Source organism: Podarcis vaucheri (genome assembly GCF_965113315.1).
Source record: "Podarcis vaucheri genome assembly, chromosome: 1".
NCBI classification, from domain to species: Eukaryota; Metazoa; Chordata; class Lepidosauria; order Squamata; family Lacertidae; genus Podarcis; species Podarcis vaucheri.
In genome coordinates, this window is record NC_138759.1 from 90,472,900 (window position 1) to 90,494,534 (window position 21,635).

At 44.9% G+C, this 21,635-nt stretch overlaps 1 protein-coding gene across 2 annotated transcripts in view; it reads left to right on the forward strand.

The window, feature by feature from the left end:
* Positions 1-15,839, forward strand: part of MARCHF4 (membrane associated ring-CH-type finger 4) — a 110,189-nt gene extending 94,350 nt beyond the window's left edge. For both annotated transcript variants that reach the window (XM_082238561.1, XM_082238562.1), the window contains exons 3-4: positions 411-603; positions 13,614-15,839. In XM_082238561.1, coding sequence (XP_082094687.1) covers positions 411-603; positions 13,614-13,975 — 555 coding nt within the window. In that variant the 3' untranslated portion in view covers positions 13,976-15,839. The remainder of the gene's footprint in view (positions 1-410; positions 604-13,613) is intronic.
* The last annotated feature ends 5,796 nt before the right edge of the window (positions 15,840-21,635 follow it).

Consider the following 21,635-nt stretch of genomic DNA (forward strand, 5'->3'; position numbering starts at 1 on the left):
ATTGTGAGAAAATCAAGAAAAAAGAATACTTAAGGTGTACTTAATCAATGCACCTACCCAACCCACTCATAACAAAGCAGCCCATAAATGTTTTGAATGGCAGTGGGCTATGGTCAAACAGTAGAATAGCAGAATGGAGAGCAGAACAGAGGCATGTGGCAGGATGTGAGCCCATCTTTCTGATCTCCTGTTGCAGGCAGGCACAGGACTGCCCTTTTCTTCTGAAGTCTGCTGTCTAAAGAGCTGCTAGCCTCTGTTGCAAAAGTCCATGTGAAATGCTGTGGGGTGTTCATTGGTAGCCACTGGTACCACTAACTAAGGAATTAATTCTCTACATCTTCTGCTTACGCTTCTCTTTTCTTTGTTGACTTCCCCTCCCTCTTCCCCCCATCCCCGCTGCTGTCTTGCAGTGGCAAGCCATTTCTCTGACCGTCATTGAAAAGGTTCAGATAGCGGCCGCCATCTTGGGTTCCCTCTTCCTTATCGCCAGTATCTCGTGGCTCATCTGGTCCACCTTCAGTCCTTCTGCGAAATGGCAACGGCAAGACCTGCTCTTCCAGATCTGCTATGGAATGTATGGCTTCATGGACATTGTCTGTATAGGTGGGTGACTGGATCTCAGTATGAAATGTAGTAACCATAGGCAGTGCTTTTTTCGGGGGGGGGGACAAAGGGATACGCAAACCCCTAAACATTTTGTGAATCTTTGTACTTTTGTCCATTTACTGTATTTATTTTTCCAGATTTGAACTATAAAATTGTGATTTTCTTGAGTCAAAATGAGAGTACCCCTAAACTTTTTTTTAGAAAAATAAGGCACTGACCATAGGAATTCATTTGTAAGAAGGAATTGAGAGGTAGCTTCTTCGCTTTTTTTTGGGGGGGGGTGTCCAGAATGAAGTTTTGGTGCAACTCTTTTTGGACTCAACGGTATTGGTCCTGGTGGGCTTTTCAGAAGCATCCAGTTATCCTGTTTCATATGTAGCATCGTAGCTGAAGTAGACTCAGTCACTAGTCGGATCCAGTAGGACAGCTCCTGTCCTTTGACCGTTGTGGGTCATCTAAGAAATTCCCCCAGACAAAGACATATTTAAATCTCTGCAGTCAGTGGTGTCCAAACTTTTTTCAAAGACGGCCAGATTTGATGAAATGAAGGGCCGTGACGGCTGACCAAAGGGCCAGCCAAAGTTGTTGAGGTTTTCTTAGGATTTTACCCCAGGAAATAAACTGCCAGGGGGGGGCGGATTAAACTGTGGATATCCCCAGTGCCTTGGTAAAGATAACTGTTGATATGATAAATTCCAAAGAATCAGATTAAAAATAGTTAAAATGCAAATCCATTGTATTTGCTAACTCTTACGCATTAAAAATGTGAGACGGAAACTTACTTTGTAGATTTGCACATTTTGTTTTCTCAGATTATACTGTAAAATCTGATGTTTTAGATAGTGGAGTCTTGTTCAGAATTCAAACCTGCAGACCTAAGATTCATTTCAGAGACAATTTTAATGCTTTGAGAATCTGCATGTGCCAGCCCTGGTACTTGTTACCTAATTGAGGTGCTTGTCTATTCTGATCCCAAAATAATAAATTCCAGTATCCTCACACAAAAGAGAGAAAAATGGGGAACTGATGAGCATAATCAGTTGGCCTTCTCCTTTTGTGGGAGGCTTGCAACAGTGCCAGCCCACCACAAAGAGGAGAGGAAAACGAAGCCATTTCTAGGCGAAAAGAAACAGCCAAAAAAAGGAATGAAATGTCTGAAATAAATAAAACTTGGAGAAGGGAAGTTGATGAGGACAAGAAGCAGGTATTCCTCCTGATTTTGAAGGGTGTGCCACAAAGTGCTTGGGGGGGTAGGACAGGACATGAAGGATACGAGAGAAACTTAACTGGGAACCACTGCATGGCTAGCGGTGATTTCTGAGTCTTTCCCAAGAACACTGGAGGAGAAGCTTTCTTTAATTGACAGTGTGCCATAAATGTTCAATAAGCCATGGCATGTGTGGGCAGGAGGGGCAGTGAACTAGTAAAAATGAACAGGGTTTAAGTCAACAGTGGGTTTATTTGCAAGCCCTGGCATGGCTCACATGCTCTGTTGTGTAACTCTGACATTATTACCACTCCCATTTCTGTGGTTCTCATGACCCACCACAATTGACTAACCACCACTCAGCAAACATTCCCTTGTATGGAGGGCAACAGATTTGTCCACTAGTCAGCTACAAGCTGGTATCTACTCCACTCCAACCATATTGTCCACTTTTCTCTTTGGGATTTGGAGATCACCTGCTCAGAGAGCAACCATATTTAATGAACAATATCAGCTTCCCTGCCACCACACACCCTTTCCCTGCCACACCATCCCTTTTTACCCAGCTATGCAGGGGACAGGAAGAAGAAATTGTCTAAGTTCTCTTGCTTGGCTGCTGATGGGAACAGAGAACAGGTGGGTGGCTTGCAGTTGCCAGTAAGTAACATGATTAACATGGCTTTGGTAAAGCAGAAATTGCTGGCAGCAGCTGGAGCGCTCATCTGTCAGTGGAAGATAAGTATTCTATTTCCGTCCATGAAATGGATGCAAAACCAAGCAAAATAAGCCAGTCCTTAATGAGGGGAGTGAAGAAAATGTTATGTTTAGATGGAAATCAGAGTGTGATTTCTCCGCTTCCCTTTCATGTGATTGTTGCATTGTAAATCTGATTGTTAGCTGGATGATAAATAGATAAAGTGGTATTCAACTACGTTCTGCTCATTGCAGATCTATTGAAATCAATGTGCCTGAGTCATGTTCATTCATTTCAGTGTGTCTGCTCTGAGTAAAACTTACTTGAATACCACCTGAAGTCTTCTCCCAAACCCTGGTATATATGTGCAGTGATAGGACAGACTTCATCTACTAAATTTCTGCTTATCGTGAATTGAAAGAGCACCATCAGGGGGGGGAAATGCGGAGGGTGGAATGCATGAAACAGCAGAAAGTGTATTTTTGCATCTCCTGAAACAGCAACTTTTGCAATGAAAATAGAACCTCACAACAATTCAGCACCCTGCCAGTTTGCACACAAAAAATGGGGGTGGATAGTCATGCTGCAGGGATATTGCGTTGCTTCAAGACAACAGGCTGTGTTGATGTTAACAGCTCCTCCTCCTTTGGCATTGCTTATAACTGCTAGCAAACTGGCAGCCAAGAAACCTCGAGTAAGAACCTTTTAAAATGCATATTGCCGGATGAGTTCCCATGTACCGATTCTGCAACGCAGGAGCTCGCCCCTCCTGCGAAGCACTTAAAAGGAGATGGTATCAAAAGGAAGCACAGCCAGCCCTTATGAGAAAGAGGCATTGGGAGTTTGCTCATTAGTGACAAATTAACCAGAAAGCAGGTATGTGGGGAAATGGATCGAGGCTCCCTGCAATTCATGGACATTGAAGGCATTTTCTAGCAGGTACCTGTGACAGTCGCGTAACCGTATTCCATACAGCCATCACAAAAGAGCTGAGTGTGTGTTGGGTCAGGGATGGGGAGTGGCCGGACAATGTCCTATTTTCCCAGCAGCAGAATAATGCAGCTTGAGAGCTGGGGAAATGTGATACCCCTTTGACAGAAGAGCAGAATCTGGATTTCTCACCAGCCATGGACATCAGCTGCACATTTATTGTTAAGAAAGGAAGACCCTTGCTGTTCTTATTTATTTGTTTATTTAATCTAAAGCAACATTACTCACTTTGTAGGGCCAGAACAAGAGGCTGTTTTTGGATGAACAGACTTGAAAGAAAACTACATAGGGAAATGACAGTTAGCACAAGACTCCACCCCATAACATCTGTATGCAATAGCTGGCTTTCGAGTTACGAATTTCCACACTTACTGTGACTTGATGCCCCTTCCCCACTCTCTCTGCATGTTGGAGCCTAGGAAACCTAAGCCCTCTAGCACTTTAGGAGCCTAGGAAGCTACCTGGTAGCAGGTCAGACTGATGGTTTGTCCATCCCAGAGCTGAGTTTCCAGGGACTCAGACAGAGAACTCTTTCCCATCCCCTGCTGCAAGATACTTCTGGCTAGAGATGGAACAGGGACCATACTGGATGCAAAGTTGTTCTATGGTGGTGTTCTATGATTGAGCTGGAAATGGGGAAGAGACCCCCCAAAAAAGTAAGAGGTAATTACATTTGGAGAACCATTTTCTGTGCAAGGTATGCCACTTGTGTATGCAACACATATAGCCGGTCAAAAAAAAACACCCCACAAAAACCAATCTTCCAAACTCACACCACTGAGCTGAGCGATGATGACAGTTTGGAAGTTCACTGCACATTCCTGCAAGCACCTGGCCATTAATTAAATGGCAATTCAGATGCAGTTGTGTGTCTGGCTGCCTGTATCAGCGGAGGCTGCAATTAAGGAAGCTTGATCTTTGCAGATTCAAGTGGCGTTCAGGGTCAGCAGGGCTGGAAACCATCTCTCGTTGAACATCGGGAAGTGTCATCAGCTAATGAGAGAGGGAGGCCAGTGAGCAGCACGACTGGCCCGAGAGGGGCGCTGTGCATCACAAGACTTGACTTAACAGATGGCCCACACAGTGCTGTCACTCCATCCACCCACAGACCACCAGAGCTGCATACACAACAAGTGCGTCTCATGATTCAGTTTATTTCTTTTTGTTTTCCTGGCTGTGTCAGTTTACCTCATGCACAGCGGATGACAGAAATAGCAAAAGCGATTATGCAAATTGAGACTGAGGACTTGGAGGTGATGGAGGGGGTAGGCTCTTGGGGAATTTGTCCCTTTACAGTGGGCAGTTTGCGTTACTGAAATTGACACTGGCTGCAGGGTAAGTGTAGTAAACACTGCCAGTTCAGAAAGATATTTTTCCAAAACATTGGGGGTGGGAAATAGTTTTAAAGGTGGAATAAATAAATATGGAGCAAATAGGCTTTTATTTTCTTTTTACTCCATTACATGACCTGTTCAATTTCAACGTTTGACAAGGGATAAATTGAATAAAGGAAGATTAACGTGGCTATCGGATGGAGCAATTAGACTCCATGTTGTTGTATGGCCAACTGTAGCACATTTTGTTTATGTGGTGATGTGAGCTGCTTGCCAGCCTTTACGTTTCTATATTTTTCATGCATAAATATATACACTAATGCAGTGTTTCCCAACCACTGTTCCGCGGCACACTAGTGTGCCGCGAGATGTTGCCTGGTGTGCCGCGGGAAAAATTAAAAAATTCGAAAGATTTTTTTTTAAAAGTCAAATTTTCGATTGGGGCGCCGTCACTAGATGACCCCTGGGGTTCCCTCCCTCCCTCCCGCTCTGCGCCTCCCTCCTCCTCCTCCTCCTCTGGGGAGGCCCTTCCTGGCTCTCGGCCAAGGCTTGGCGGCTGCCACTCACTCACTCGCTTGCCCACCCGTCCCTCCATCCCTGCACCCGGCCTCTCCCCCTCCGTCCCCGGCGCAGGGGCTGCCGGGATCCGTAGTCCCCTCGCCCTTGGGCTCTGTGCCCGCGCGGGGTGCGCGAACTACGTTTCCCGGCGGGCCGGGCGTTTTGTTTGAAGCGCTCTTCTCCCGGCCATGGAATGAGCGCAGCGGCGGCGGCCGGGCGGGCAGGGGCTCTTCCGCACAGACCCCGCGCAGCCTGCCTGCGCCCCCGCGGAGATCGGGCGACGGCAGGATGGAGCCCGGGGATCCCCGCGGAGGCGGAGCGGCGGAGGCGGAGGCTGCCCCCCAGGTAGGGCTGCGTCGGGGGTTTTTTATTTTTGCAATGCTGCATCCGCGCCGGAGGGGATGCATCGGACCGCAGGGAGACCCCTTGGCGGGCGTGCAAGGCAGTGCATGCGTGCAGGCGTTGCATGGAGTGCAGTGCAATGCAATGGCAACGCGGCGCCCTGCATGCATGCATGCAACTTCCACCGGTGCTCCGGACTTGGCAGGTGAGGGGGGTCCCCAGTGGGCGGCAGAGAGAGCCGGGAGGGCGAAGGGGAGCCGGGGGGGAGCAGCGCTGCTCCCTGAGCCGAGCCCGGGGGGAAACTTCGGCGTCGTTGCGCCGGGTGTTGGAAGCGGAGGCTGGCGGGGGCCCCTCACCTGCAAAACCTGGTCACCTCTCATATATTTCGTGCATTGCATTCATCGCCCGCTTTCTCCTCCAAGGAGCTCCCGGGGGCGCCCGTGGTTCTCCCCGTGTTATCCTCGCAACAACAGCCCTGCGAGGTGGGTCAGGCGAGTGGCCCAAGGGAGCACCCAGGGATTGTCCTGGCCAGGTGGGGTGATTTGAACCCTGCTCTCTGCCCAGTCTTCGTCCTCATTTAGCCCCCACATGTGCATGACTGTGCATGACTGAGGTTTTTCCCCCTCGTCTTGGCTATGGTGTGAGTCTGTGCTGTTAATTAATGGGGTTCTGCCTTCAGAGAAGATGAGCCAGCCCTCAAGGAGGTGATTATGTAATTTGCTAGCAATTCATGTCCCTCCTGGCGTGACGCTGCGCGCTGACGTCACGGGGCTGTAATGGTGGTGTGCCTCGAGATTTTTTTCATGAAACAAGTGTGCCTTTGCCCAAAAAAGGTTGGGAAACACTGCACTAATGCATGCACACAGCTTCTTCATCAAATCCAGAGAGCCTTTAGCTCTTTGAAGAATCATTGTTTTGCATCTGAACAGCTGGGGAGATGAAATTATAAGCAGAGTCATTCATTTGCCACTCCCTCCACCAGCTGGCAATTTTTGTAGACATCACTGTTGCCTTGGAGAAGGGTTGAAGCTCAGTGTCAGATCACGTGTTTTGCAGTGAAAGGTCCCACATTCAATCCTTGGTCTCTCTAGGTAGGACTGGGAACCAATCCTGTCTGAAACCTTGGAAAACTTCTGGCACCCACTGAAGATATATGAGCCAATGATCTGACTCAGTATAGGGCAGCACTATTAAGTACAGTATATGGGACGCGGGTGGCGCTGTGGGCTAAAGCCTCAACGCCTAGGGCTTGCCGATCGAAAGGTCGGCGGTTCGAATCCCCGCGGCGGGGTGCGCTCCCGCTGTTCGGTCCCAGCGCCTGCCCACCTAGCAGTTCGAAAGCACCCCCGGGTGCAAGTAGATAAATAGGTACCGCTTACCAGCGGGAAGGTAAACGGCGTTCCGTGTGCGGCTCTGGCTCGCCAGAGCAGCGATGTCACGCTGGCCACGTGACCCAGAAGTGTCCCCGGACAGCGCTGGCCCCCGGCCAATAAATGTGAGATGGGCGCACAAACCCCACAGTCTGTCAAGACTGGCCCGTTTGGGCAGGGGTACCTTTACCTTTACCTTTATTAAGTACAGTAATTTAATTTACTGAAATTGTAAGTGTTTGTATGCATTACTATGTATTTAATTTTGGCTGTTTGGTAACTGAATTCTAGAGAGATATTTTGTGGTTGGGCAATGTTGGACACATGGGAAGCATCTAATGAAGGAGAGACGCCATTTTGTGTGAAGCAAGATGACTGTGTTTTAGAATCCACTGTGAACACTGCTAAGTTGAATGGAGTGTTGGAGTCCTTCTTCCCTGCTTGAAAGAAAGAGAGCAAAGCTGCAGGAGAAGGTGAAAGTGGGAAACTCTCCTAGGAGCTGCAAGGCATGGCCTAACTGAGATACAGAAGAGATGAAAATACTGTTGTTTGGAAATTAGAAGAAGAGACTGTAAGCCATTGCTTGGATGAGCATGTGACTGTAAATATTATGTTTTAATTCATCTATAACTATTAGTTTCTGCAAGCGAAGTATAGACATTGGTTAAATTTCCAAAGAAGGGTGCCAGTCATATATATGATCTGAGCTTTTTAGCTGTGTTTTTGCTACCTTTACTTCAAAAAGGACTCAGGCACTCCATTGCAAACCAGGAACCGCAGGCCTCCAGACTTTTCTGTAAGTCCGGCTGCTGACAGTCAAAGGAAGGCAGAGTTAGGCAGTCCATCCAGCAACCCCTCTGCACAATTGCAGGTAATAGAACAACAGATCAATAGCCAATTAAAACGGATATGTGGTGCTTGATCTTTTGTGGCTTGATGGGAAAGGAAATTAATGGGGGAGCTGCCTGTCGACGCTCACAATTCAGGATCTCCTGTCAGGACTAATGGCGACTTACTTTTAATGGTGCTGCCTGTTTCGACTGGGCATTGTTTAAAATGTGCCAGGCTAGAAGAACCTTTGGCACTTCCTTCTGCTATCCTTTATATGTCAGACGCAGGTAGGCAGAGAAAGAAGAGAATGATGCACACAGCAAAGATAAGAGCAACACCAAGGAAAAACCACACAAAAGCTGCATTTCTTTCTTGGACAAGACTGAATGGTGTTTATAACAACAAAACTTGTCCCAGTAGCTCTATAGCCCTCTTCATCCTAAAGCAGAAAATTGGCAGGGGCTTGTGTGGCGGTCCTGCCTTTGGCACCCCCATGCTGTCACCTGCTATACTCCGGAAAGGGTTTCAAGGATCTGAAAGGGCTTCTAAGCACATTCCGCTGAACATTCGTAGATGCATCCTCATAGTCAAGAACTTTATACTGTCAGGTTCCTGATCACAATGAGGTAACAAGACTTGTCCAACTGAATGCACTTAGATGCAGCATTCAGGCCTCCCTGCTCCATCTGGGACAGTCAATGGTCAAGTGGGTGTCCCTGGCCCACACAGGGATCCAGTCATTCCATCTTACATCGTCGAAATTGGGCCTTTGCAATTGGATTTGCATTTGCCGTGCTTGCGCTTTGCCTGACATTTTCCTCTCTCATGGAGAGGGTGTCCGTTTGCATCATGCTCAAAGGTCACTAATAATGGCCTGGTCTGAGGTCAGCTGGCATCATCCTGAGGCAAAGACCTGCCAGTCATGACATACCTCTTGGAGGCACTGCTCTCCCTTTCGTCCAAGTGAGCCACTTCTACCACAAAGCCATGATTGGGTCATCCATCGGCAATCCACCACATTATATCTGGGGTTGCATCAAACATTTCCCACTTGCTGGCATTATGATGCACTGAGTGGGTGTCCAAGAATCATAAAATCGTAGAATCAGACCCCAAGGGCCATCCAGTCCAACCCCCTTCAATGCAGGAATCTCAGCTAAAGTATCCATGACAGATGGCCATCCAATCTCTGCTTTAAAGCATCCATGGAAGGAGAGTCACCACCTCCCGAGGGAGACCATTCCAGTGTTGAACAGCTCTTACTTTCAGAAAGTTTTTTTTTTTAATGTTTAGTCAGAATCTCCTTTCTTGTAACTTTAAGCCATTGGTTCAAATCTCATGGTGGAGTCGTTGGAGGCCTCTCTCTCTCTCTCTGACTTTATAATTTCATAAATATTAATACAACAATAAGAGCTGCCATTGCTTTCAAATGCATCTTGAATGTGCTTGAGACTCACACCAAGGTTCAAAAGTCTGCTCTTCAATATATTCAATATGTAATTCAAAAAGGTAGTATGTTTTATTAAAAATCATTTCTTGTGCTTATTTATTATGTTTTTCTGGTGCACCTGTGCAGTTGAGTAAATTGATGAAACACTGCCAGAAGAGAAAAGAAGAGAAAAGCAATCTTGTTGTGATTGTATGTACAACTGTATAAATTTTAGTTTCGGGGGTAAGAAGGATTATTTCAGCAATGTGCAGGAGCAGACAGTAAAACATCTCTTGATGCAATGATACGTACAGTCACATCTGCAATGTCACCTGCACATTTGTGCAGTGATGTGCCTTGGTAACATAAATCTTTATGTTTGTGAAAGCAAATAAGTACATAAATAAATAACAGTAAATAAACAAAACAAATAATAAAATGAATGATAAGTCTCTAGCACAACAAATCCACTTTTAAAAAAAAGAACTGGACCTTTCATGGTTTGGAAGGGGATGGGAAAATGCATTGAAAAGTGTGGGTTTGATCAGTGACTAATGGAAATATGTGTAAGAAAAGCCCACAAGCTAATCAGAATAAATGCAAGACAAGTGTTCATTGTTGTATAACCACCCTGTAAACAAATCAGAACAAATGTTCAATAAAGGCCAGATATTGTCAAATTTGTACTAGCAAATCCAAGTGAATGCTCAATAAGTAGGTCATCTGGAGAGACTGTTAATTAACCATATCAAACTGGTTCCAATAATATAAGAGCTCTCTTGGATGAGGCCAAAGGTCCATCTAGTCCAGAATCGTGTTGCCTGCAGTGGGCAGGCAATATCCCTGGGCAGCCCACAAGCAAGACATGAAAGCACTGGCCTCCTACCCACTCCCACCACCATTGGTCCTCAAAAAATGACATACTCAGTGACGTACTGCCTGAAGGTTGCATATAATCATCTTGACTAGTAGCCATTGATAGAGTCATTCTCCATGAATGTGCCTAATCCCTGCTTAAAGCCAATCATGACAGTGAATTCCAGAGCTACCCTTCTTCTCGTCTGTCCTGCATCTATTCCCCACTAGTTTCATCCTAACCATTATTTTAGCCAGCTGCGCCACATAAAGACATCATACCAAGAACCAAACAGGCTAAAGGCATATTGTGATTGTGTTAGAATTAAGTTAAGGGCAACTTTCATTTTCATTTGTTCTAGTACAGCAGAACACAACACTATAGACATTTTAATGACGGCAATCCAACACAACGCTAAGCACACTTTAGCCCTTTGATTTCAATCAGCTTTAAGCACAATTAATTGTGTTAGATTGTGACTTTCAGATTTTCATCACAATTTGTTGAGTTCTTTCCATTAAAACATGTGTATTTCAATGTTTATTGCCAATGTGTATTTCAAAGCTTAACCTACAAACTCCACCTAGTGATATTTTTCTCTTGACACTTCATATTCAGGCCCAGACACTTAATTTTTATTTTTTGAAAACCCAAACACAATGTGTTTAAACCACAGCTTTTCCTGCCAAGATACACTGAAGTGGCCTGATGGCAAATTCTGCATATTTTGTTGAGAAATGTAAATATGCCCAGTTTGGAACTGACATGTTTGCAGCACAGTGGGGGAGCAGGCTTCTGGAATGGAAGGGTTTAATTTCTGGCATCTTTGGTTGAAAAGTTCTCTACTTCCATACTTGAAAAGCTATTGGGCTTAATGGACCACTGATTTGATTCAGTAGAAGACATGTTCACATGTACAGTGGTACCTCTGGTTACAAACTTAATTTGTTCTGGAGGTCCGTTCTTAACCTGAAACTGTTCTTAACCTGAGGTACCACTTTAGCTAATGGGGCCTCCCATTGCCGTCATGCCGCCATGCACGATTTCTGTTCTCATCCTGAGGTAAACTTCTTAACCCAAGGTACTACTTCTGGGTTAGAGGAGTCTGTAACCCAAAGTTTGTAACCCAAAGTTTGTCCGTAACCCAAAGTTTGTAACCCGAGGTGTTTGTAATCCGAGGTACCACTGTACTCAGTTATCCACACCTTAGAATAACATGAGAGATCCACATCCCTGTTCATTTTGCTTATTTACATATTTATTTACTTTCCTCTTATAGAATATCAGGGTAATGAAGAGAAATCCAAAAACTATTAAAAACAGTACAAAACAATAATTAAAATGACTGGTTACTCAAGGAAAAATTAAACAACCACACAGAAAACGTTACACATCTGCATAACTCCAACTGACTCAAATTTATTTTGATGAAATCCTACAGCTTCTTGCAAATTACTCTCCGAGTCCCTCCTTGCTCTCTCCTCCGCTTTCTACAGTTGCAGATGCATTTGCATTATTTCCATCTGCCCACCCAGTCCTCTGCTTGGTTCCTTTTTAATTTTACAGCTTCCTGAGCTCAATGCTGGGAAATCAATAAGTAATTTGGATCCCAGCAACTGCCAAGGAAAACAAACTTATTTTTGCACTTATAGTAAATATTTTGAAGCACAATTTATCTAGGAAAACAAGTGTACGGTTGATGCACTGGCCCATCCATCAACATCATTTTATTAATTGCATGGGATCATAAACACTTATAATTTACAAAGCAAAACAAACAGACTTTTTTTAAAAAAAAATCCTCTTGAATCAGCCTTCTCATTAATATTTGTGATAAGCTTTGAGGCTGAAATGAATTGAATTTTCCACATCTGACTCATGATCCGGTGAGGCAGACTCTTGAGGTCATATACTTGAACTTAAATAATTGAGGTCAGGATTCCTCACCAAACTTTTGACAGAAATGTGAGGGTGCTGGTGTTCATTCTGCAATAAACATTTGACCTTCAGCATCAATATTTGACTCCCGCGATTGATTGTTGAACTTTGGAAACAAAGGGGTCTGCCAAATTGCAGGTGTACTTGAGTCCACTTGGGCAAAGTGGAAGACCAGCAGATCATATGCATGTGTCCCTCTGAATCACAGCATAAGTTGTGTTTGGCAGCCAGCATACTATTTTTGCACTTGTCTCTTAATATTAGGTGTGGGGAAAGTTTGTGCTAAAGGCTTAAACCTGGGATGGGGCAACCTGTGACCTTTCGGATGTCGCTGGAGTACAACTCCCATCATCCCTGACAAATGCTCATGTTAGCCAGGGTGAGGCAGAGCTGCAGCAATAGCAGCAGCAGTTCTGGCAGCAGAGTCCATGCCACTTAGTGGGAGGGGTGAAGCAGCAGTGTGGAGGTCAGTAGAATCAATGCAGTGCTCCTACTGATGCATCCATGGAGCCCTGACCTTGTTTTTGTCTCATCTCTCCTGGTAAACAGCTGCTGGAGTGGTCCAAAGGCCCTTCTAGTCCAGCATCTCCTCACACAATAGCCCACCAGATGCCTGAGGCAGGGGAACCAATCCAGTGCCCTCAACGTAACATGTAGTTCAGCTCTCTTTATAGACAGACTCAGCAAATATACCGTAATTCCACAAAGAAGGAATTCCTGGGTGCTTTGGATGCTCATTTCATCTTCACTATTTCAGGCCATTCACAGGTCACAGCTATTTGTAAGAAGGCCTGTGCTCAAGAAGGCTGGTCTAGGTGGAGATTGGTCTGATCCAGACAGGCAATCCATACACTATTGTTGGTCTTTTAAATCTGTTTATCATTTTAGAATGATGATGGGACTTGGAGCAGGCCATTCTCCCAAATATTAACACTTTGTGTTAAGCGCCAATGAGAGCAAGATGTGCCCCCTAAAGCTATATCAAAAAAATGTTCATGGGGCATGTGTACCTTCCATCACTTTGAAGCCCAAATCCAGGATGCCATCTTCCTGGACACCATCTTCCTGTTTTTTTCATTGCGAGAGTTTGGCAGCCATTTTGGTTGCCATGATCTCACATGGTTTTGCACACACCCCCTTAAAAAAAAACTTTGGGGGGCAAGGCACTCTAAAACACATGTTTGGGAGCACCACACAAGATTGCATCCCCGAAAAAGTGTTTTTTCAGGGGGAAATCGCACCACAAAATCATGTGAGATTATGGCAACCAAAATGTCCGCCATTCTCTCGCAATAAAAAATGGGATGTTCCATTTTTTTCTAGGATACTTGTGGGGTATGTACGTGGAGTTGGCCCTAGATGACTCTCAGAGGTGTGTGTGCAGTGATGATGAGTCAGTGAAAAATTAATAGATTCTCTTTTTTTTCTCCTATCCACACACTCTTTTTTATTCTACAGGTCTAATAATCCATGAAGGACCCTCAGTTTACAGGATTTTTAAACGGTGGCAAGCAGTCAACCAACAGTGGAAAGTTCTGAACTATGACAAAACAAAGGACCTGGAGGATCAAAAAACAGGGGCCAGGACCAACCAACGAACCTCTTCTCAGACTAACCATTCATCCTCCACTGGTGGTGCCACTAGCAACTCTGCTCCAGCCGAGAGTGTGGCTCGGGGAGCTGGCCACACCACGGGCACCTTGTCTGACCACCACTGTGCTTATACCATCTTGCATATACTCAGCCACCTGAGGCCTCACGAACAGAGAAGCCACTCTAGCACAAACAGAGAGCTCGTCATGAGAGTCACGACGGTCTGAGCTAAAGGAATTCAGGAGGCCTTAATGCAACGCGGAGTGGCAGAGGAACTCATAAGCGGAGGGGGCGCGGCGTGCCTTTCCCCCACCCTCCACCCCCTTGTCCTCTGCAGCTGCACCAGGAGCACAATAGGCCCTTGGCCAGCCAAGACGGTGGCAGAGGCAGAGCTGCACACACAGCTGAGAGGCGTCTGAAAAGGTTCTGCAGTCACTGGAAAGTACAACAAAGCAAGTGCAATACAGAACTACAAAAACTGAACTAGGGCAGAGGCTGGTGGGCTGAGGTGGGGTGGGGAGCAGAGAGGGACAGCTGGTCTTACTGCAAGGGAATGAATGGGTAAGTTTTTAAACACCCACGCAGACACTGAATAGGAAGGAAGCAAGGAAGCCAGAGTATTTTAAACTGTATTAACCATGGGGTTCAAGTATTTGAATGCATAAATTATTCTGTGGCCCTATGCTATTTTGTGTGACCACAGGGTGTTCAAGATGAAACAGCAGTCAGTTTATTGTTATTGTTATTTTATATGAGTAAAGACACTCTGCCCAGGTTTTTTTAAAAAACAACAACAAACAAACATGCAACAGGTACAAATTCCTGATTTAGCTCCCTCCTCAAACACTACAATTTTTCAATGTTTTTGAGGGAGTGCCACTGGCAGAGAGAGGGCCAAATTCATTTGAGCCACAAACATTTGTAGGAATCAATGTCCAAAGCACAAGGTGGATGATTTATGCCAGCCTGGTTTTTTTAGACTACAACTCCCACCAGCCCCAATCAGTGCATCTGTGCTAGCTAGGGCTGATGGGAATTGTAGTCCAAAACATTTGGAGGGCACTAGGTAGGGGAAGATTTATGACATTTAACACTGAAAGAATTATTTGTGTGTTTTATTTGCAGATTTTTCAAAATGGGATTGTCCCCTACTGAATTTCCTACTTGGCTTTTCCCCCCCTCATTCTCCAGCACCTCTGTATCAGTGATTTCTCATAAGCCCCTGTGATTTTCCTGCTTTTAAATTTACTTCCTGTAATCTAGCTGCTCCTGGAAACAGTCTCATCCACTTAGTTCAGGCATCCCCAACCTGCGGCCCTCCAGATGTTTTGACCTACAACTCCCACGATCCCTAGCTAACAGGACCAGTGGTCAGGGATGATGGGGATTGTAGTCCAAAACATCTGGAGGGCCGAAGGTTGAGGATGCCTGACTTAGGTATTAAGCCACAAAACTTTGCACTCCAAAAACAAATGAAACTCCCAAGTCTAATCCACACTGTGGATTTAGGCTCCAATCCTATGCACATCTTTCTGGAAATAAGTCCCATTGAACACAGGGGGAACTAACTTCTCAGAAACATGTATGGGAGGAGCACACTGTAAAACTGGTTGAATGGGTCCCTCTCTGCAAGGAACACTGGGAATTCTAGCAGTATGAGTTACACTAGAAATTGCTAAGAGAAACCGCATCACCCTGACCAAACAATTAACAGGATTCTTTGGAAGAAGCCGCCATAATCACACTGGTATATTTGCCGGGTACCCGCTGAATAAATTTGAGAATACTCTCCCTTCTCCACAGGTACTTCCACAAGTAACACTAAATGCTGAAGTATCCCAGGTGAAGCTGCCTTATCTTACAGTGGATTATCATTATTGTTGCTGTTATTTTTCGATCCACACAAATTGGCATATTCACCAGATTTGCGTACACTGAAGCAAATCTTTGAATGCTTGACATCTACCTAGATTGTGAGTCACCACAGCCTGAACACATCAGTAAAGCAGGGGTTGAATCAGGACATGATGATCACAATCTGGATACATGCAGAAGACCAGTTCAGCACCTGAATTCACCTGAATAATCAGCATGATTTCAGCTCATATATGTCCCAAGATTGTGTCCACTGCAGGAACCAAGGAAGCATAGGAGCCAACTCCCAGCAGCTGAGGTCCCTATGCCACCCCTAAACGATTTGAGGGAATGACATACTTAAAGGACCTTGGCACAAAGTATTCCTTCATTGTTTCCTGTCTCATGGCCACTTTAGATGGTACTTGCTGCCACAAAAGTCCTGATTGTCCATGTTGGAGATCATGGACCCTTAATACAATGCACCTTAGGCCATTCTCACCCCCTGTTGTAGTGTCCCATGTGAAGCCAACCCTGGCCTATCCCTTGGAGTCTGGCCTGCACAGGTTCCATGTATAGAGTAAGGAGCAATGGAATAGTATCAGTTCCACTTCACTTTCACAAGGACCAGTACAGTACCATCCAAACGCAGGCATTAGCCTGCAAACCTTGGTCACATCCTGGGAACTGTCATTTGTTGAGGATGCTGGAAACTGTAGCTCTGTGAGGGGTCTCCAAATAACTCCCAGACCCTGTTCTGGGGGTTCTTTGGTGGAGGGGACCATGATTGTTAAAGTTGTATGAGAGTTCTTGAAATGTGTGGGTGTGACCCTCATCATTCTCGCCAGGTCAGTTGTAGGAACTCAGCAGTATATGGGATCAGTGTTTTCTGGATGTACCATCCGTTTTTCAGGGAACTTATCTTTCTAAGCACAATTAGTGACTCATCTGATACATATGAGGGATGCTGCCCAGACAGGAAACCTTAAAGCTACTTTTGTTGGGATGATTTGCTTCCAAAGTAGAAAATCGAAACGTATTCATTTACCTTTTGACTTTTCCTTTCCCACCAGTCCTCACCCTGTAATGATACTACCACTCCTCCTGAGGTCCCCACTTCTGCCACGAGAGAAAAAAGCCACTCACCCATTGCTGATTTGCGTATGTTTAATTGACTAACTCATTAAGCATATGGAGGTTGAGCACTGCCTAGCAAGCCTATAAGTTGTTAAGACCTTAATATTCCAGGTGAATAACAGTTACGGGTAGGGCAGCAGTGAGCATCAGTGGCAGCAGGCTCTGTGTATTTATCAGCCACAAAAGCTACAGCCAGGGTTTTATTTTATTTTTTGACTAATATTTCTTACCCACCTTTCGCCCCAAGGTCCCAGGGTGGGTTACATGAACTAAAACAAAATCATCATGATAATACATAAACATAAACCCATAAAACAAAAACAATAAAAGCACAAAAGCTTAATGATACAGGAAGGACAACTAAAAAAAAACCTATACCACACTTCCAAAGATCAAGGTTAACAGGTGCTACTCTGAGTTCCAGCCCTTTACCACTGGGAAAGGGAACCTGTTGCCTTCCAGGTGCTGTTGGCCTTTGGCTCCCATCATCCCTTGCCACAAGTTCCACATCCCTGACTTGAGCCAATAGAGATGTGACATAGGCTAAATGAAGAATGTTTTGGAGTTGAATGTGCAGCAGACAGCCATAAACAATTTTATAAATTTATAAATGTTATATGCATTTTTCACTGCCAATTCTGCATCCTTGCATGATGCTTCTACTGATTCATTATGTCTTTCAGTCACTTTAAACCCTCTGGACATCAACTTGGGCAAAAAGTAGGGAAATTAAAATGACACCCCCAAAAAAAAACCTATTACACCATCAGGATGCCAAAAGGAGGAAAAAAACCCAATTCAGATCTGTGACCTACTGATGATGATAATAATTTTTAAAATGTATTCTTGACCACACAAAAATCAGGAAATTTTGCTGAGATGTTTTAGCCCAATATCAACAGAACTACTACCTACCTAAATCCACTGAAAACATTGCTTCAATAATGGGTATTACACAACAGCTTGTTGAGGGAGATATGATCTTCTCCACCTCAGAACAATTTAGGTCAATTTGTACGTCTCAGAAGGAAGTGAAATTTTGCTTCTTCCCTAATAAATGAAATATGGACAACTACACAGAGTATGTGTGACTAGTGCTAATTAATTTATTAACAATATTGGAAAGCCTTTCTTATTCATTGGAATTTCCTCCCCTACAATTTTGCTCCATTTTAATCCCATCCAGAAAGCACAACGTCAGCCAGGATGCCCATGTTTTAATTTACTTGAACCATTGGGGCAAAAGAACCCCACTCTAAATATGAGAGCGATAGATTATTGTATCTTAACAGTAACCCAGAACAGTGGCTATCATTTAGAAACCAAGGTAGAATCCTGATTTTGAAATAAAAAAGGGGGCAGGTGGGTGAAGATGGAGTCCAGACCCTTCTCTCCCTCCCCCATGGCAGCCTCTCTCCTCTCAGCTGGGCTCAGTTCTGACATGGGAACCTAACTAAGGGGAAAGTACCTGGAACAGAGGCTGTAGGGAGCTATGCTGTGAGGGTGCCCCTTATCCACACTTTCTGCTTGCTGTTGAAAACCAGACTCTCTACCCCACCAGTTTCTAGCATGATTGCAACAGATCTGACTTTAAAGGTAGAAATCAGCCTCCAATCACATCTCATTTGACCCTTGAGTTTGACACAAGAGAGAACAGTGCAGACTGGGCTGTCAACAGTTGTCTTTGTCTCACAACTGGAGAGGCTCAGTTTCCTTTTTGACTGAGGGAAGTGTGCAGTCAGTTACATAGTTTGAACACGACTGGCCAAAGGGAATAGGAAGCAACCCATATTTAGGGTTTCTTGTGTTCTGATGGGTATTCCCTTTGAATATGGAAAGTGCAAAGGGGGGGAGGCAAGGGTTTTATTATGCAGTGCCTAGTTCTGATCATTGGCGTCATGTGGAATCAGCCTTGAATTGTCCTGACATCTTGGAAATGGCATAGTCTACAAAAAGCTAGTTGGCATAATCGGAACTGCTTGTCATGGACCTCGTATGTGGCATGACTGCAGACCAACGAAAACATTTTACAGGGAGTGTGGAAGGTACTGTCGATGAGCCCCACAGTTTGTCACCGAAGGCAGATTCAACATCTGTCAGGGATGCACAGAACTGGTGGCTTCTGCCTGTCGTAATCCCACACTGCTCTTTTAAGAGCTGGACTAAAACATTAAATGTGGTTGCATGCATCTCCCCTTCTATGTTTCTTTGCTTGGTTTTAAGGAAAAAGAGTCCCAGGTAGGGACCATTCTGTGTGGAGCTGTAGCAGAGGCCTGTGTAGGTCTTTCCCTTTGAAATGTTGCCCTCCTGCTTCACACACACAACCCCATGATAGGGTTAGGAAGGGCTCCTTGGAATAAGAAGTTGTGTTGGGTAGGGTTCAGAATCAGACATGAAGCACATGGATGCTGGAATAAGCACTAGGCCCACTGGGTGGCTATCCTGTCACCATCATTTAAAGCTGCCTACCACATTACACACATTTTTATATGAATCAAATTCCAGATTCCATCCTACAAGCAGTCGGGTTGTTGTTTTTTAGCTAGAAGATAACCATCCTCGTGGCTTTAAGCACCCATCAGATGTAATATGAAGCTGGGTATCCTTCACATTATATGGGGTGGGGGGCAACATTTCCCTGAAGCTCACAGACTGAAGAAGCCATAAGAACATCTTGTGATGGGAAGAAGAAGCAGAAGTTAATTGCAGATTGAGGTTTTTCCCCCTCAGCTTCATTTGGATAGGGATTTTCTTTGTAGCCAGTGTGGTGCAGTGGTTAAGAGCAGTAGACTCGTAATATGGGGGTCCAGGTTCGCGTCTCCGCTCCTCCACATGCAGCTGCTGGGTGACCTTGGGCCAGTCACACTTCTTTGAAGTCTCTCAGCCCCACTCACCTCACAGAGTGTTTGTTGTGGGGGAGGAAGGGAAAGGAGAATGTTAGCCGCTTTGAGACTCCTTTGGGTAGTGATAAGGCAGGATATCAAATCCAAACTCTTCTTCTACTCTTCTTCTCTTCTAGCCTTGAGCATGTTTCCTGCTCTTGGGAGCAGGGAGGGGGTGATGATACTCTAACTACCTCATGGGGCACTGTGAGAATCAGTGGTGAAGCACATCCGTTCCTGACAATGAATGGCACTCTGTGCTCCCCTTCCCAAAAGCGAGAATCTGGTTTCCTCAGCAAGTTTTGATGCAGCATGAGCAGGAGGAATGGAGAGCCTCTTGAATTGAATCCTGTCAGAAGTTCTTCCCAGGGTGCAACTAGGCATGCTACCTAGTGGATACCACAGTGTCTTTCTGGGCTACAAGCTTTGTTATAATATGTATGTGTGCATGTTTTCCATAAGGCATAAAGCGTCTGTCTCCAGTTACCATGCGTCTCCCCGTTTCTATGCCACCTAACAGGACTCCTCTTGTACATGCCTCCAATCCTTTTTCCTTGACAAGTTGATGTGGGTAGGGGTGGAATCTCGTTTCAGAGAGCCTGAAGAAAGTCTGAAGAAGGCTTTGAGGGTGGCCAGAGAGAGAGAGAACCAAACACTTTCCTTAAAATGAGTTAAGACCTTTAAAAATCGGTACCTCAGTTGTGTTCTCCAAAGTGTTGTAGTGCTGCTCTCTCGTGGTCTTTCCCCATATATTGACCTTTCTGGTCTGGTACAGTGGCTGTCCCCAATTACTGCGTGTCAGGATCCTATGTGCTGTTTACAGATTTGTTCCTCCACTAAGTCACTTTTGCAGCCATGGGTTCCAAAGCTGCAGACTAAGAGAGGTTGCAAGTTTATTCTCAGCATGCTTGGTGGTGGCATTAATAGTGGTGCTCTCCAGCACACACTCAAACTTACACCCTCCTCCCCCTTTGGTTCACAGAAGGGTTCCCTTTATTTCCTCCCTTCTTCTTCCTAATGAACAGAATATTACTAAGCAAAAAATCAAATACATTGGGTGGGATTGACCTAACAAACCCTTACCCTGCTCTCCCCCTGTCCACATGCCCTCTCCAAATAGCTCAAGGGGGTGGTTGGTCAGAAGAAAGCCCAACACAGCATGCAGGAGATGGGGGATTGTTCTGTCTGGCAAGGTGGAATGCTTCCGCAGAGGGAACATTTGTAACAGCACAACCATTTATTTTCCTCTTTCCTCCCTTAATGTAGCATGGGGGAGGCGGAGTGCATATTACGGATCAAGGCAAGAGACAATATGATTTAGCCAAAACAAAGAAATTTCCTACTGAATGTTCATCTCCTTTCTCTCATATCTCCTTTCTTGCTTTGACAGTTCTCCTGTGTTGCCTTTAATTTGCATCTTTAAAAAACAAAAAACAAATAAAAGGATTATTTCTTCTTTTTCACTTTCACAACTTCTTATGAAACGGTCAAGTTTTCTTACTTCAGCTGGCTTACGGTTGACCAAAAAGCAAGAACTCACTTCTTTGGAAGGGAGAAAACTATTTCTTTGTACTGTGCATTTCCCAGTTGTTATACTTGGTGCAATTAAAGAAACAGAAGGGGCAGGTTACAGGGGTAAATGACCAACTTGTGGCTACAGGGGTAAGTGACGAAGTTGTGGCCAGCTGTTGCCGGACTCCCGCTCCCTTCATCCCTGTACATTGTGCATGCTGACAGAAGGGGCTGGTGGCAGCCGGAGTCCCAACAACATCCATTGGACCACAGATTCTGCAGCGCTGGGGTGGAAGATAGGTAAACTCTTCTCTCCAAGGCAATCCTAGCTAAATATCTATAGCAAACCAAAAGAAGGAATCATCTTCATCATCATCACCCCTGACTATTAAAGGCAACGACATAAAATAAAAAAGGTCAAGGTAAATTTAATGGCTGTGATGGACATAAATATACTAACAAAAATTATTACATAGGAAAAATTGAAATTTTTAATAAAGAA